At 45.4% G+C, this 12,667-nt stretch overlaps 1 protein-coding gene across 5 annotated transcripts in view; it reads left to right on the top strand.

Annotated features, from left to right (window-relative positions):
* The first annotated feature begins 228 nt into the window (after positions 1-228).
* Positions 229-12,667, top strand: part of WDR91 (WD repeat domain 91) — a 101,814-nt gene continuing 89,375 nt past the window's right edge. For 2 of the 5 annotated variants that reach the window (XR_015222127.1, XM_086610972.1), the window contains exons 1-8: positions 229-354; positions 2,133-2,312; positions 3,824-4,030; positions 4,890-4,973; positions 7,221-7,345; positions 9,311-9,488; positions 9,639-9,797; positions 12,344-12,543. Coding sequence is in view for 4 of the 5 variants with exons in the window: in XM_086610972.1 (XP_086467098.1) it covers positions 232-354; positions 2,133-2,312; positions 3,824-4,030; positions 4,890-4,973; positions 7,221-7,345; positions 9,311-9,488; positions 9,639-9,797; positions 12,344-12,543 (1,256 nt within the window). In the remaining variant the exon portion in view is untranslated. Of the gene's footprint in view, positions 355-2,132; positions 2,313-3,823; positions 4,032-4,889; positions 4,974-7,220; positions 7,346-9,310; positions 9,489-9,638; positions 9,798-12,328; positions 12,544-12,667 lie in introns of all 5 variants that reach the window. The other 3 variants (XM_086610970.1, XM_086610969.1, XM_086610971.1) reach the window with 3 other exon arrangements.

The following is a 12,667-nucleotide window of genomic DNA, read 5'->3' on the forward strand; positions in this document are numbered from 1 at the left end:
GGGCTCTAGGCGCCGGCGGGGAGGGGCAGGGCTAACGCAGAGGCGGGAGAAGGCGGGCGGGCCACGCGCATGTGCAGCGGCGGGGACTCCGAGTTCCGGCGTTCCTTGCGCTGAGCGGGCGCCGCTAAGCACGCTGGGGGCTGTAGTTCTGCTGGCGCGGGGCCGGGCCATTTCGCTTGGGGCCGGGCCCCCCCTCCCCGCCCGTGGGCGGGCGGAGCTGGCGGGGTCCCCATGGCGGCGGCGGCAGAGCGGACGGATGAGCTGGTGCGGGAGTATCTGCTTTTCCGCGGCTTCACCGCCGCTCTGAAGCAGCTGGACGCGGAGATCAAGGCGGACCGGGAGAAGGGCTTCCGGGTGAGCAGCGGCTGCGTCCCTCTTCCCGGCGGGGCGCTGGGCGCCGGTGCCCCCTGAGGACAACACGGTCCCCGGGCAGGCCTCGGGCGCCCCTCCGCGCACCTGCTTTCGGGGCTGGGCGAGGGGAGCGGGCCGGGCGGCGGCGTGGCAGCTCTCGGAGCCCCCGCGCTTCCCCGCGGAAGCAGCTCGTTTCAGGGGCGGCCGCCCCCACCCCACCCTGCCCCGCCCGGGCTGGGTTGGGCGCCGGGCCCCGGTTAGCCGCGCAGGCGGGAATTCCCCCGCCGCATCCCCGTGGCTGGGGGCCGCCACCCGGCCCTGCCGCCGGTTAGGTAGGCGCAGCCTCCCGGCGCGGGCGGCTGTAGGCAGTCGAAGGCTCTCCTCCTGCTTGGCTCCGGAGCGGCGTTAGCGCAGGGCAGCGGCGGTGGGCGACGGGATCCGTCCCCTCGCCTGGATTCCCAGCCAGGGGCAGCAGTTCTTGGTCTGCTCGGCCCGTCCAAAACGGCTGTCGATGGGCCCTACGTCCGACCTGTAAACCCACCAGAGGATTCTCAGCTTTGTACCGAGAGGAACGTAGGAGATGCATGTACGAGAGGGCAGCGGCAGGAGGACATCCCTCTGCCTGGATCTTTTATCGGTCTTGAGTTTTTTATCCAGTGGCTTTACAGCTCCACTTCTTAGCTTGGATATTTTAAGCACCGGTTGCCTTACTAGATGCGAGGAAATTGGTGCGAAATTTGCCAGCCTTTCGGTCCTTTGCGTGAGCTTCATGTTCCTGTAGCAGCAGTTCCGGGCACTGAATGTGGTGTTTTAAACAGTCAGGTTTTTCTTTAGCCAGCAGTGCAACCACTACCTTTTATAACTTATAATACATGTTGCTTTTATTTTTAATACACCAACACTTTGCTCATGTTTAGAGGTCAGCAAACAGTTGATTAATTGGGATAATATTTTCCAAGACAAAATTAAGAAGGGACTGCCAGGGTCACAGACTTAAGTTTTTATGTTACCTGGTAGGAAGCCAGAGAAATAGAGGCTGGATGATGTCCTAAAACGTGAACTGATGAGGGAGGAGCAAATGACACGCAACAACTTTGGTAGCTGAATTTTGTATTGAGTGCGGATTTTTTTGTTGTTGTTCTGATGCTTGTTTTGGTCATCAATGAACTAAAAATATATTCGCACACCACTGCTCTGCCTTAATCATATTGCACAAATTATTTTCCAAGAGACATGATGACAAAATCTATTGCAAACTTTTATGACTGCCCTGTTATTAGATGGTGTTATTAAAGATTAAGGTGTTTCAAAGATTGCAGTACAACAGATCTTTCTTCCACCTCTTTCTTCCCTCCTTCTGTTGGCTAAATACAGGGTTTTTTTTTTCATTTTAGTCTAAAAATAATACTATTTTCCATGGTTTTCAACATTTAGTCATGTTATTCCTGTTTCTTCATTATCAAATGACTTTTAAAAGAAGTGGAAATGTTTTGCTTACTTGCAAAAATCCTCACCAACTGTGTTTAGCAAAATGTGATCTTTTTGTCAAAATCTGTTTGGCTATGTTCTTTTACGTTTCTTTTTTTATTTGAAAGGTACTGTGGAGTGGAAGAACGCTAATACAAAATGCAGAATGTTTCACAGATTAGGAAAATGGCTAATGCATAAGTGCGGCATTGTAGTATTGTGCGGTTGAAGCATCTCAGCATTAAGTTACAGAAGTCTCTTGTGCTGGAAGAGCTCTCATGTGACTGCAGTTTTCCCTGTTTTGCCCTCTTTAGGTGGATAAGATAGTGGACCAGCTGCAGCAGTTTGTTCAGAGCTATGATCTGGTCGCCCTGCGGGATTACTGGAGTTATCTGGACCGACGCCTTTTCAGCCGTTTGGAAGATATGTACCGGCCAACAGTAAACAAGCTGAAAACCAGCTTATTCCGATACTACCTCGTTCATGCTGTTCAGGTAGTGTTTGATTTTTTAGGCTTCTGTTTTAAAAAGATGCTGGTCTCTGAAACCAAAGCAATTAAATACTGTTGTGAGCTTCTGACAGGCCTGGTGGGTAAGGGACAAGCAATTTGTGTGTTGTGTATCAGGAGTGTAGTAAGGAGTTTGATGCAGACTTGGGTGACAAGCTTCTAAGCAGGATAGGGAAGCTTAGGTGAGAGGGAAATTCGGTTAGCTGGGAGCAAGATATTCACACTTGGACGTGAAGGCAGGTCCCCCTCAGACAGGATGGCTGTACTGCTAGCTCAGTCCTGCTCAGCCTCTGTAAAAACTTGGATACCTGGAGAGATCACAAGGTTTGTAAACACCTCCTCATGTGGCATTGCCACAAGGACAGAGGAGAAGAACAGTGCTCAAAGCGATCTCTGTAAGTTGAAGAAGCAGGTAGGAAAAAGTCCCAAGCGCCTGTATGTGGGTAAGAGTAATCTGCTGCTGCAATGCAGAACGAGGAACCATTGAGCAGGCAGCAGCAGTGCAGGGAAGGGCTTTACTGCAGCACTGGCGATCAACAGGCAGGATTGTCTGTATTCCTTCCACTCTAACCTGCTGACAGGGCTCAGCTAGTCTTTCCAGGCACCACGGTTTTTAAAGCATCAAGGGAACTGGAGGGTCCAGAAGAAAAAAAGGTGACTTGAACATGGTGGAGTTGAGTTTTAGTTTGTAAGAGAGGGGACAAGTGGGCTTCAAATTTGTGCAAGGTAACGTGAGAGAAAATGAATGAATGTTTTTTTTGTTTACCTTGAATAGAACAGAAAATAATGAGCTTAAAAGGGAGCAGAGATTATCTCGTTGGAACCCAAGTTAAGTCAGTGGAGTATATTACACAGGGTGAGCTTTAGCAAGCAGAATAGACAAATACCTGTCAGGAATGCATGTTTCATTTCTTGCCATTTAGAAGCAATGTTTCCTCCTGGATTTCATTTCCTGACTGAAAATCTTAAATGATGGGTGTTGGTGGAGGAGTCAAAATCCAATGTGCATTTCTGGAAGTTCATTTTTTTCATATTTTGTTTTGCCCTGCCCTTACCCTGAAGGGTGACTGTCCTGTCTGAATAATATGTCAGGTGGAAGCCTTTTCAGGCTACATCTGCAGTAGACTTGAGTAATTTGAACTATACTTTGGTCCTGTATACAAATGTTCACGTCTTGTGTTAGTGCACCAACTGCACTAACAGTTCAGTTAGTTACTGATCAGCTGGAAATCAGTGTAAGTGATTAGTTCCATTCGCCTCAGCCATTACACGAGACTGTGGTGACTAGAAAGAACGTCGGATTAAGTGCCTTTGTGAGCTTCTCCTAGTGTATTTGAGATTCGTTTGTTCCTAGCTTAATCTGTTAACTCTAACCACTTGCTCTGTTGAGTGGTGAAAGTCATTGTTAGCGTGTTCCTAACACAGAGCAAATATTCCTAGAACTCATGTCGTGGCATGGATGGAAGCGTGAACTCTGTTCTTCTTGCTGTGTTTCAGACTGGCCGCAATGACAAGGCGCAGGAGTTTTTCCTCAAGCAGGCTTCTGAGCTCCAGAACCAGGTGGAGTGGAAGGATTGGTTTGTCCTGCCCTTCCTCCCTGCCCCAGACTCCAACCCCACCTTCGCCACCTATTTCTCGCGCCAGTGGGCAGATACGTTTATCGTGTCTCTGCACAACTTCCTGAGTGTCTTATTTCAGTGCATGCATATCCTTTTTGCAACGAATGGTTAAATCTCCTTTGCCCTGGTGTTAGGCTTACTGTTAAGAGTGGTGCCAAGAATATAGTATTACCGAACTTGCTGCTGTCAGGTGATTATTTAGAGCCAAGACTTAATAGGAAACTGTGTTTATCAGAGGATGCTGGAATAGTTAGTTTAATTATCTAATGATATGTTATATTCCCTGGACATAAACAATTGTGGTTGTTGCTAATGCTGAACTCATCCCTATGCTAGTGACTAGAAGTCTTGTGCGCATCTTGTTCTGAAATGCTTTTCTTTTTTGCTTGGCATAGTACAAAGCAGGCATGCGAGCTTGGGTAGTAGTCTGTAACCTAACTACCATCTCCTGTTAGACCCTTCTCTGGATTCTTATGTTCACAACCTTGTCTAGTGACAACTCACTACATAGGACAGTTCAACGTTGGCAGAAATAACAGCTTTTGTCCCACACTATTGAGTTCTGACCTTGTTTGTTTGCTGATGGGTAAGTTTACACTGTGTCTGGAATACAGCTTGTCTTGAACTGTTTCTTCAGTGTACACTAATGCAGTAACATAACCTGTCTTGTCTTCCACTTCTGACACGTAAAAAGTAAAAATCTAAAAATCCTTGCAAAGCCTATGTGAAATAGTGTGTGCAACAGTGAAGTACAAAGAAAGTACGAAGTTGGCTTAGTTACCTAAGCTGTTACTAGTCTTCTAGCCTTGCACATACTTCTTGCTAGTAGTATGGACTGGGCAGCTTTGCTGTCTTACAGGCTAATGGCCAGTATGAAGTGCTGGCTTTTAGAATTAAGCCAGGTGCACACAAGTTCTTGCTTTGGTTTTCTTTAACATTCCTCACCAGTTCCAGTCATTTTGAACTTTGAAGCTGAATGTCTCAGGAGCAGTCTTATACAAGAAGAAAATGAATCATTGCGGCATAAGGTCAGAACCGAAGTCATTCTGTAGTTGCTGACTATATGAGGCTGTGAGTTTTGTAAAATTGTTTCCATCCATTCAAGAAAGTTGTAACTGTTCAGTTCGGCACAGTTATTCCAAGGCAGATTCTTTTTAAAGTCCTTTGTTAATTTGGTTTATCTTTCAGCTGTCTCAGGCAAACATAGTGTTGTGATCATATTGTGGAATGTCTGGTTAGGGTATTACTGTCCCGCCACAGGAGGTGACTGTCCCTCTCCCTGTGCTATCTGACAGGTGGCTGAATACTGTGCAAACTCCTTTCGTGCTACACTGCAAAGTCAAGACGAGGTGAAACTAGTGGCAGGTTAAGGGCATATATATGGCCGACTTCGCATGGAAACTTGTGAATAGTATTCGGTCATTTCCAGATTTTAGCTGATGGAGCAACAGAAATGGGCAATAACTTCTGGCAAAGAAGCAGAAACCATTACTTCTGAAATGGCCATTTCACCGTGGTTGAAGTACACTTAAAGCGATTTAGATCAGATAATGGAAATGTGGTGAGTGTCTGTTTCCCAACTCTAGACCTTACAGTAAACTGTAAGAAGGTCTGACCAGTTCAGACAAAACGTTGCCCAGCTCTGTGTCTTAACAGTATCATCAGCAGATTTGTAGAGAGAGGGTGTAAGAATATGTAACACAGGTTGGTGCTTTCCAAGTATAATTTCCTGTTAGACAGATTTGGGAAATCTATGTTTTAAGAACTTTACAGATCACATACAGTCTCTGTATGAATGCTTCAGTAAATTAAGTTTTGTGCTTTACCTCCTGTGTTGCAAAACGTTATGTTGTATGTTGTGCTTCCTGTTTCAACTGTTTTGGTAGCTGATCAATGTTTTGATCAGTTCATTTGTCCTAAAATTTTTGATGTAAAATAGAATAATTTATTTCAAAAAGGAGGCTTTTTTGTGAAAGAAAAGTGAGGTTTGTCACTGTGTACTGCATGGAGTCAGTGAATCAGGCAAACTTTGACAGGAAGGTTCTGCAAAGATGGAGATGGTCAGTGAATAGGGACAGCAGGATAAGGTATGTTTTGCAAGAGAGCTCTTTTATTTCGTCCAATTTTGTATTCTGTACTTTTAGTCAGATTAAAGCTCTTTTTTGTTTGTGGTGTGTTGATTGGTATCACTTACAGACTGCATAAGCGTTCTCTGGCAAGGAGGCAGAGGTAAAAACTAGACTTTCTTTTTTGGAAAACTGCTCAGATCAGAAAAGGAAGCAGCTACCTGTAGAATACAGGTTTAAATGGTGTGAATAAATATTTAATTTGATGCTAGTTGAAATTAAGCAGTGATTCTGATTTCACTGTTGAAACAATGCAAATATATGGATAGCAAGCTGGATTTCCAAAGCTCCTTTTTCCTTTTGTAATTTCTTTCCTTAAATACTGTGATAAAAGGAAAAAGAAAAATTATATCTGAAGAACAAATTACGGAAACAGAAAAGCCTGAGGAACTCTTCATATGAACAAGAGTCATAGAATCATAGAATCATAGAATGGTTAGGGCTGGAAGGGACCTTCAAAGGTCATCTAGTCCAACCCCCCTGCAAGGAACAGGGATATCTCCAACTAGATCAGATTGCTCAGGGCCTTGTCCAACCTGGCCTTGAACGGAGGAGTCACAGGCATAAACCACATGCGTCACAGAAAGCTGCATCCTGAGGTTCCTCTCTGCTAAGGAGGGAAAAGAAAAACGTCTCTTTATCCATGATGTAGAGATAAATCTCGCTGTCATGCTTGGGAGGGAGCTGGACAGGATGTGGAGCTGGATTTCAGGGTGACCTGACGGCATTGGCCTCAGTGCACCCTGCCAGCTCACAAAACCCTTGGCTGTGGGAAGAAGATTACCTTCTAGGCTCAGTGCCTGTACATCACTACTGCCAGTCACATGTATTGCCCTGGCCTTGCTCTGCCTGCATGGAGTGGCTGGTTAGCTCTGCCCCGGTGACTCTCCTGTCTCAGCATCATTAATGCGCCTACAGCAACAGCCCGAGGACAGGAGTGAAGGGTTTTAAGTTGGCTCCAGTTTCATGCATGTAAAGTACTGATTGTTTTGACTACTTGGACTAATGTTCTCAGCCAGTCAGAGTGACTTTCCTCCCTCCCTGCCCTTCTAAGGCTGTTGAAATAAAAGGAGTAAACAACTTCAGCAAGCAGGAAGGGGGTTAATCTCAGTAACCATCTCTTTACTTGGCTCTCTTCTCTCGTTGTAGCTGTTTGCTTTGCAGGCTGAATCCTCCCGCATGAAGAAAGAGGAACTGGAGGTGGAACAGGCAGTTGTGCATCACAAGTTGCCTGCATACGTGGCCAACATGGATCGACTAGGGGACTCTGAGCTGTGAGTGCCTGCAGGGGAGGAGCTGGGGACAGGCTCTGCTGCTTTTATTGGTTCAGGGAGGCTCCTGTAGGGTCATTTCCTTGTTCCCTGTCCTGGGAATCAATGCAGAAGGACATTCAGGCAGAAATTCTGGTGACCTAAGTGGGTTTAATAGGGAAATTCATGACAGGCATGTCTCCTGCCATTTGGGAGAGAGATTCCTCCCAATTGGTGAGAGCCCAAGCAGACATGGAAGTGATTCTACTCTGCTCTCAGAATTACACTGAGGTGTTCTGGACAGGCAGGGTACTGGTAGCAGTGCAATACTCTGCAGTATTGCTTAAATGAGTGGATTGTCTCTTGGCTCCTGTTTTCTTTAGTGCTCGTGGTGCAGTAGGTGAGTGCCCTGTGTTGTTTTGTAGATGGTGTTGCTGTATGACCCAAAGGGTCATTGTTACACAGAGATGCTTTCTTGCTTTTGCTAAGTCAAGGGAAAAGGAGTTTCTCTTCTGCGAGGCTCAGTTATGCACAGAGTTCCCCATAAACTTGGTGCAGTTAAAGTGTGTTTTATGGCTACATCTGTAGTATTTGTATCTGTGGAAATTAGGCAACATACACAGTGATACATGTTTAATTATTATTTAAACTCCTATTTTCCCCCCAGTACACAGTCATGCAAAGCAAGTCTGTTTGAATGTGTTGTTATTGAGATTTTTTTTTTCCCCTTGCTTTAAAAGGATCTGAAAGCAAACGTAGCTTAGCCACAGAGTATTAATAACACTGCTGGGGCTTTGACTTTCTCATGTGCTTCTTTCACTCCTATTAAGACAGGAGGAAGATTGATCAAATTATGCTGTTGACAATGACAAATAGAAGTTGCAGCACAGGCCTCACACAAAGACTTTTTTAGTCTAAAAGTTGTCTGATTAAATAGACTGGTGAGCTATCTTGCTAACTGCTCTGCACAGGACAGGCTACAGAGTTTAATTTGAGATTTATTTTTTCTTATTTAACTACTCTGTGTGGAAAGCCCTGATGTTCGTCTGCGCATAGAGGAGAGAGGTAATGTGAGGGATGGGATAATTTATTCCCATATTCGTTTTTGTCCATTTGTATTAGACAAACGTGCTTTAGAAGTGGCATTTCTTGTGTGTGCAGCTTGTCTCGTAGTCTGGGGGCCAGTTCCGATTGCTTTTTCCATGTCACTGCCCAACCCAAAGCTCTGCTTCAGTAGAACACTTAATAGCAGAGAGGATAGACACAGTGGAGGTGAATGTATTTCCCCTTCCCCTGGGTGCTGCTTTCCTCTCAGAGGAAGCTGTAGCAGAGTGAGGTCAGGCAGTTATGTTCTGAGAAGCAGCTGCTGCGCTTGGTGTTGTGGGCTGAGAAAAGAGATGTGTAATCATAGAAATGGGAATAAACTTTCTTATTTTCTTTGTGTCCGGTTTTGAGATATTGAGGGTCTGTGCTTCAAACTGCAGAACATGACTTGCTGAATATCTAAGGGTGTTGAGTGAAACACTGGATACTGAATGCTTCTTGAAGTAGGTCTGTTTAATATTTTCAATTGGGAATCGCAGCTGCATAGGTTCTTTGAAGTCTGGATTCCCCTGCCTTTCCCTTAGTGTCTTTCTAAATTAACCAGGTGGAGTGGAAGGAGTTTGAGGTAGCTCTACAGAGGATTCAGCAACAGCTGGGCATGCTGTCGCAGTGACATCTCTGAGAAGTGAGCTTTGGTTACAGTAATTATAATGATCTGCTCCAGGTACCAACAAGATGTTTTAAAACAGTTTTTTAATGCATAGTGGTCCATTGACTTGGAAAGGAACATCTGTCCTCCAGTGATTCAAACAGCTGTCACTTTGCTTGTTGGGTAGTCTTTGATCAGATTGTCTGGCTACACTTTCATATTCTTTTTGGTGTTTTTTGTTTGTTTTGTGTTTGTTGTTTTGTTGTTGTGTGTGTTTTTTTTTTTTTTTAAATTAGCGATATGACCTGCAGCCAGAGGAGTACTGCACATTCTCTTCAGTCCCGGGGAGGCTTTCTGTCCTCTTTTCTCTCCCAAAGTAAAAAGGGCCCTTCCAGACCAGCCCAGCCAAGTGGGGCTTCTCCGACACAGACTGGTAGTATGCTGCTAGGGAAGAAAGAATCAACAAATCACCAGGTAATTCTCAACTGTGTTGTTTGAAAGGTTCTCAGTGTCCAAGGAGTTAATTTGCAGCACAGCAAGGCTCCAAGCTTTTGCTTCCACTTTGCTCTTTTTTTGCAGTCTAGCACAAGCGTAACTTTGCCTTACCATTCCTCTGCTTTCCAGAGTGCCAAAGGAAAAGAAGGAACAGTGAGCTGTAAGGATGGGAAGAGTCACTTCAGTGGGTTAGTAGCAGGCGAGTCAAGTTCCCTGCAACAGCGGCAGAAGCGCTTGCAAGAGCATGGGAAGGAAAGGAAGGAACTGCTGTCGAAAGGGACCTCCCAGGTACTGGGCAGCACTGCAAAGCTGGGAAGTGGAGGACTGGTAATTCTGGAGTTTGTGCTAGGTGGTAAAACAAGTGGAAGTGTTCCCATTGAGCTTCTGAATTGCTACTCAGATCTAACTATATCAAAGGTTAATCTCTATTGTTAATCAGCTCCTTCCACACTAGGTTTATGTCTGTGTCCCTGGAAGGGAATCAGTATTGATATTTCAAATGGAAAAAGAGCTGTGTGTTGTCATGATCTTTTCAACAGCCTGGTCCTGGAGGGCAGGTATATTTCAGCCACCTTAATGGTTATGTTCAAATACCGTGTTAGAATCCCCATTCCTTAGTGGCAATGGGCTTGGCTCACCCATCCTGCCCAAGTGAATTCTCTCCTGTGGGCTCTTACACTGTTTGTGCAGGCTCTGTGTAGGACAGATGAAAACTGACAGAAAGTTTTCCTGGGTAGGAGTGGAAATATCCTTAGTAGCAATGTTTGCTTTTTGGGAGTTTTTTCACTGTATGTTGGGGTTTTGCCTGGGGTGTGCCCTGCTTTCTGATCTAATGAAATAATAAAACTCTGTCTTGGATTTTTACCCGCTGGAGGTCAGCGGACTACTTCTGTTCACCTGTGTATTATCTGGCTTTCAGCCACCATGTGGTCAAAGGAGATGGAGCACAGGAGGAATGATGGCAGCATCTCAGCAATGTTTATTTTGGCTGTAGGAGACACTCTGCCTTGGGGAAGAGACAGTGCTGGGGACTGGTGACTGTTGGCCCCTATGTGCAGCTGTTCTGCGTGGCGGAGTGCTGCTTTGGGAAGAGATGTTACTCCACCACTGAGCATTCAAGGCTATAAGAGAACTTTTTCTTCATGGCTCATCTAAAACATTTTAATTGAACTTTGGTCAGAAAATTGCAAATTCCCAGTCTTTTCCAGCTTTGCGTTTCAGGTGATTTGATGATGCAGTGGTTGACCCGTTGCTGAAGATGTGAAGCTGCTATAAACAAGGCGAGGATGTGTTAGGGAACAGAGATTCAAAACCATCAATACTAATACCATTTGGGAGCATTTAATCTTCAGAGGATGGTTTAGCAAAGGAATGCTTGCATATGTTTTACTGGCTTATGTGTTGTAGCTGCTTCTTGTTCAGCTTTTGGTGGCAAGGAAAGGGTAAGCTGCTTTCAAACACTTCTGTGTGCTGCAGTTCAGATCTTGTCTCATTCAGATTCCTTCACCTCCTAAAACTCCCTTTTGTTCAGTCTGCCCCATCAAATTGGATTTTAAGCTTTTGGACTCATGTGTCGACTCTAACCGTTGTCTTCAGTCAGTTGGCTGCAGTGGTTGTCCTGGTGCCCACAGACTAAATCTCTGGCAGGCGAGGATAATCCATCCACTGGGGCTCACCTTCCAACAAGAGTTTTTGTGCAAGTTTCCTGAACTGCATATTATATAGACTTACATTACCGAATGGAAGAATTCCTTGAAATATGTTGATTTGCTTGTGAATCTCTGCTCTAATGGCATCAAAACGGGCCTCTGATATCAGCTGAGGTATGCCAAACAGGCATTGTGGTTCCTTTCATGCTTACAGGAAAACGTATGGCTGGACATGTGGAGAAGGGTATAAGGGACTCTATGGAGTGGTTTAGCCCAGCTGCCAACTAGGTGTGACACAGCCACTAGCTCACTCTCCCCGGCCTCTGGGGAATGGAGAAGAGAAGTAAAGGGGAAAAGGGAAGGAGACTCTCGGGTTGAGATAAGAACAATTTAATAGAAATAATAATAGAATATATGTGTATAACAGTAATAATATATACACAAACAAGTGATGCACAGTGTAATTGCTCACCACCCTGTGACCAACACCTATCCTGTCCCAGTAAACAATTCCGAAACAGGTAAGTCCTGACACCACAATCCCAGATGAGTGAGAGGCCTGAAAACAAAAGAGAACCAGCAAGAGATAGCACTCCAAGAAGTCAGAGAGTGGGAGCCCTCAGAAGAGCCAAGAGCACTTCTTCCTGATTAACCCTCATCTATATACTGGGCATGACATTGCATGATATGGAATATTTCATTAGTCAATTTACCCCTCAATCATAAGTCTAAGTTCAAATCATAAGGGTAGTTGTGGAGCCTTTGTCCTGGCCTTGCTCTCTGCCACCTGTTGTGTTCCTGCACACTGGCAAAACACAGCAGTTGAAAAGTCCGTGAGGTCTCAGTGCCAACTATAAATATCGTTGCTCTATCAACATTCTTCTCATAACGAATCCCAGACTAAAACCAAAATACAGAGCTCTTCTGGCTGCTAAACAGAAAAACTAGCTCTGTCCCAGTCAAACCAGGACACTCTACAACCAACAGGCTATATTAAATGGTGCAGTTGTGCAACACACTATCTTTGTGCTCAGGAAGATCCCTGGCTGAAGGGGTGTTAAGCTGACAATGCTTCTGCTTCAATGTGGCTTCTGTATTTTTTTTCTTCCAGCAGGCTGGGGTGGCTGAAGAGCTTGATCTGGAGCTACTGCTTCCTTATATTTCACACAGGATTTCTTCTTTCAGGGCCAAAGCACTGAGAAGAAAACAGATATTAGCACACCTGAAACAGAGTCATGCTCAGAGCTGCATGCTGAGCAAGCAGAGACTTCAACCAGAATGCCTGCCAGCAGTGCAGAGGCTGTCGGTGTCCGGCAGGAACAGCCTTTCATTGTCCTGAGCCAGGAGGAGTATGGGGAGCACCATTCATCCATCATGTACTGCAGGTAATGGACTGGCAGAAAAGGGCTTTCTTGTAGGAGCCTCTTTAGAGGACCACGTGTGTCTGGCCTCTTCCTCCCAGCCTCTATTCTGTCCAGCACATTGTGCATGTACTCTCGGTTGTAGGGC

The sequence above is a fragment of the Tauraco erythrolophus genome, chromosome 4 (genome assembly GCF_009769465.1).
Source record: "Tauraco erythrolophus isolate bTauEry1 chromosome 4, bTauEry1.pri, whole genome shotgun sequence".
NCBI classification, from domain to species: domain Eukaryota; kingdom Metazoa; phylum Chordata; class Aves; order Musophagiformes; family Musophagidae; genus Tauraco; species Tauraco erythrolophus.